Here is a 4,822-nt window from a genome sequence, read left to right as displayed (position 1 = left end):
AAAAACAACAAAAGAAGTCTTCCCAACCATCCCTACCATCTGCTTGGTAGGGCAGATGTCTTAGCTATTACTGTTAACAACCTTATGCTGTATCCTAACCAGTTTTTAACCTGAGAAAGAATACAGCAACTTAATAGACAGCTTTGACAGTATTGACAGCAGATGTGATCAGAAAGCACCCATAAACAATAGTATTTTTCATGTTGGCAACACAGGGATTTAACAAAGCATTCTACTTAAATTGTGAGCAGTAGTTTACTATTTTGTCTGCCTCCATTTTAGCCTCATCAACAGTGAAAAATGTGAATAACAAGACTAAAATAAAAGAGACAGATCTTGAGTTTACCTATGGAGGAAATTTAGACTTCTTTGGAATTCCACAGATTAAGGAGATTTGACTGGCTCTACTAACCTAGAATGCCTTAAAGGATATGAAATACTGAGTTTTGAAGAGGAACAATAGAAACAAAACAGTCAAGATCCAAACTAGATTAGAACAACAAAATACTTAATTCCTGACAAATTCTGTTGTTTTTAAATGCAAACACGTATTTAAAAAAAAAAAAGCTAAACTATCACCTTGACTTAAACTTAAGGAAAGCAGAAAGGAACAGTGTAGTCAAGTCTTAAGGGACACAGGCAGTTCTTTAATATTATTGTCATAGTTACTAGATGTGCTGATGGAAATTCTTTTCCTAGCATGGCAGCTGTAGCTGTTATCAGTCACCTCTGCTGAACTCCAGCACCAGTGCTTACTCTCTGTGTATAATTGAAAAGCTATCTTAAAAATCTTCACTTGAGAAGATGATGGTGGATATGTCAAAGTAGCTGCTTCATTATTTATTTTTCATCAATCCAGAAACTAGTCTTCATCTGAAATTATAACCTCATCCGTTGGTGAGACAGAAAAGCTGAATTGCTATTTTAAGGAGCTGATGTCAGCAGGAATCCAGTGGTTTTAGGCAAAGCAGGAGCATATCTCCAGTCACATGGGGATTAGCACCTCCTTTCCTCTTTTAGAGGGGGTATCTCCTTAAGTTTTCTGATTCACTGCACTGACCTCTTGCATACTATTACTAAAGAGCTTATTTTCTGTTAAACAGAAGAGCAGTAACATGATGGTCGTTCTTTTGGACAAGTCAAGCTCTACTTGTATTGTAGGCTTCGTGACTGCAGTCTATCAACTTGTCAAGCAAGCAACTCTGTTCCAGTGTTTTTAAATACATTCTAGAATAGTAGAAACCCAGTTGTGACTAAACACAGCAATCCAGCCACATTTGGCTCACTAAATAAAACAAAAATTAGCAATAGTCAACATATAAAGTTCTTTCAAAGACTTCATTCTCATACCAGCATTATTTCCATGCAAGCAATGCTAATGGTGCTCTAGATCACAGCAGCCTTTGAGGTGACTAACAACAGCTGCTTAGTGCTTATTAAAAAAAAAAAATTAATAGTCCTTTTTCAGGTAAGGGGACTAAGCAACACAGGACTTAAGGTTAATCAGATTCTCTGTATAATCTACAGCAGAGAGGAGGCGTCAAACAAAAACCAAACCTCTGAAAAGAAAACTTTCCACTGGAAGTCCAAGAACCTCCTATTTGTGCTTATTTCTATTAACTGCTAGAACAATACACAGCCCTCCAAGTTTTTGTGTCGTCTCTTCCACACCGCGGAGTTAAGAATCCCTATTTTCATGTAATATTTTTTCCTTCTCTGGAGAGATGGTAGAATCCTTTAAGGTGTTAATATTTTAGTTTCCCTTTGGAAAAGAAACCACGCCAAAAGACAAACATCACTAAAGTGATTAAGAAGCCCCACAGGCTTAGTCAGTTATGTTTTAATTATGCCTGCTACAGACTTGCACACCCACTGTTTTTGGCTTGGGAGCTGGACTCCTGCTACCTTAGCTCTCTCTTCTCCTGAGTACACCTTAAGGTACTACCAGAAGGTAACAGTGTTCTCACTCTAAGGAGAGCATAAAGGACAAGTTAATGGCTCAGATTTATCTCTGCCAGGCTAGTGATTCTATCTGCCTCTCAGCTCCCTCTTTGTATTTCAGCCTAAGCATAAACAAGCTGCTCAGCAGCAATGATCATTCTAGACAGCCCAAAAGATACCATACCACATGCCTCCAAGTCAGAGTCTTTCAAGGGAAAGATCCGAAGAGACAGAAAATAGAGCAGCAGCTCAGGAGGCTGCAATGGAACTATAAAAGTATAGCTGTTAAAATAGAGCGAGGGGAACAGAGAAATCCCTTCCAAATAGGAGTGTGTCAAAAGGAAGAACCAAAGATATGGTGTTCTCACTTTCTCTGACATACCTCAAGCATTTATCTACCAAAGTTATTCAGTTAGATATATACGCATACAGAAAGCCATGCAGTTCCTTGATATTCAAAGTAATCAAGTATAATACACGTGACTTAAACAGCACATGGATCTTACTATCCAAGTGCTACAGTTCTCAAGTGAACTTAAGAGCATCTCCATTTTATGCAAGTCAAATTGAATACGTGGATGGAAAATGAGCAAGAAAAACTTTACAATTTCAGGCAAACAGCAGGTTCTAGCAATCTCTTCTACTTGAAAGAAATGAGTGAAGTTTTCCTTATAGGAATGACATTTCCTTTTCCCATTTGTTTCTTTTGACTTCTCTGAATCCACCTCACTTTCTTGCTGTGAAGCATCTCCCCACAGCTTGCCTCACTCCCAGCTCTAAGTTTGTAATGAAAAGGGCAAACGGTGCAATCATGTCTATAGCCATCTCCAACAACCCTGGAAGGGGAAGCAGGGAGAACAAAACAAAACAGCACCTGCAACTTATTAACATGAAAGTTTCAGAAATAGACAATATATATGGGAAAATAGAAGCCTCATATCTTAGACATTATTTTTAAGGAGAAATCTTTTCTGTTGCAATTATCTACCTGCTCTGGAAAATGAGAAACAAGGACCCATGAGAACAACTGATTCTTTTAGCAGAACAGGTAGATACAAGACTCAAGTTAATAAGAGCAGCGCTGTTTTTTTGCCTTCTTCAATCTCAAGAAGAAAATGCAGTGTGCTAGGAAGGTGAAGACAAAGGAAGAAGTTTTAATGCCAGTTCAGCATACTGGAGGAGGCCAAGCAATGGCACTATCACATTACTCCAGGCAAAGCTATCCTGCCAGCTCCCACACAAAAACTGATCGTTAGTTAAGTTTCCACAAGCAGATGTACATAATTCAAAAGGCTGCATTGTAGTTCTCCTCAGCCTACCACCCAGCCCTCCAGCAGATGGTCTCTGCACTCTTAACAGTTCCTCAGTCCATGCCAGGGACATGCCCTCACACAGAACACGTTACAACGTTTGTGCCATCTGAGCCTGTTCAGGAGAGAGGTGCAGAGATTCAAGAAGCAATAAACATCAATGCCAAATGGAAAGGAGCACTACCCCAGTGGAAGAATGCTACAGGAAACTAAAACTGTAGGAAGAAAAAATGTCAGAGCCGTTAAAAACTTGAAAAGGAAGAGCAAGAAAGCATCTCCATTTACAATACCAGCAAGTTAGTAAGCAGTCCATAAGCAATTAAGTAGTGAGAGTACTCTTCATCTTCTGTTTATTTCTGAATTTAGTTTGCTTCATTTCTATCCTTACTTTTTGTTTTTACTGAAATCCTGAAGGGGATCCTTCTTTCTCCTCACTTTCTTCAAGTTTCTACTGAAGTGAGCATGTGTCATGAAAAGGAGATATTTCAAAATAAGGATTTCTATCAAATGCAAAGTATTATATCTGAACTACTTGAAAGAGACCCCAAGCTCCAGTAGAACTCTCAATAGAGTTGAGAAATTGATGTCAAACAACTGCCTGCCTCCTCACAAAGGATAACATATCCTTTCAAAGCTGCTAACTTGTTATTCTCAATAACTTTAAGGTCAGCAGTATCTTGACCTGTGTTTATTTCAGCAGCTCTTCTATTTTTGTTGCGGCTATAGATCACGATTGCTAACAAGTCAAATATTGCTAAGGGTATGCAGGAGATGAGCAAGACATCTATCTCAACTCGGCATAGGACAGGACAGGAAAAGAGCATCTATTCATTTGCTGGCAAATTGGGACTTTCCAGCTTGTGAATCATAAAATGCACACGATGAGCCCATAGGGCTGTACAGAACAATGGCCCTAGAACAATAGGTTTAAAGTGGTTTCATAATTCAGATTAAATTTGCTAGAAGGCTATTAAGCAATTATCTTTCCTCTGCACGCATCTGAATTTCATTATCTACAGTGTATGTTATGATTAGTGCTAGTGTGGTTCTTTCTGTTGTTGGTCCGCCCCTGCGGTTCATCTCCATGATAGTTTTCAGCACTACCTACAGATTCTCTAAGACCGCTTTAAAGATTTCTGTCCCTTATATACCCTTATATTGAATGCTGTCACAGTTGTTAACGAGTTCTTGGCTTGCAGAAACAACAGATGCAAGAAACTGAAGAACAGATATGCTAAGCCTTCAGACAGATGCAGACCTGAACGTTTCTCCAGAAAATTCTGAGTTTCATCACTTGAAAGTATACGACCGTTGTGGGAACAAGCGGAGTTCCTAGCAACGAATGTGGACAAAGACAAAAAAACCGAGCAGCGCGGTCAAGGGCATCCTTTGACTGCGTACACTGAATGCTTCCTACGCGGCCTGACGCTTCTCCGGCTTTTGGGAGCAGCGCACGCTCGCAGCCGAGCGCAGAGCGGATGCGGTCCCCGGGAGCCGGGAAGGCGGGCGGGCTGCGGCAGCGAGCCCTTTGTTCCGGGCATCCCGCGAGCTTAGCGCTGCGGCTCCGGCTG

General features: G+C 40.3%; 1 protein-coding gene across 1 annotated transcript in view; it reads right to left on the bottom strand.

The window, feature by feature from the left end:
• ARG2 (arginase 2) overlaps positions 1 to 4,792 on the bottom strand; it is a 17,549-nt gene extending 12,757 nt beyond the window's left edge. Inside the window, 1 exon segment of the mRNA XM_031553685.1 lies at positions 4,669 to 4,792. Coding sequence (XP_031409545.1) covers positions 4,669 to 4,792 — 124 coding nt within the window.
• Between the last annotated feature and the right edge of the window lie 30 nt (positions 4,793 to 4,822).

This window comes from Meleagris gallopavo, chromosome 5 (assembly GCF_000146605.3).
Source record: "Meleagris gallopavo isolate NT-WF06-2002-E0010 breed Aviagen turkey brand Nicholas breeding stock chromosome 5, Turkey_5.1, whole genome shotgun sequence".
NCBI classification, from domain to species: Eukaryota; Metazoa; Chordata; class Aves; order Galliformes; family Phasianidae; genus Meleagris; species Meleagris gallopavo.
The sequence above is the reverse complement of the archived record's forward strand: the minus strand, read 5'-3'. Positions and strand labels throughout refer to the sequence as shown.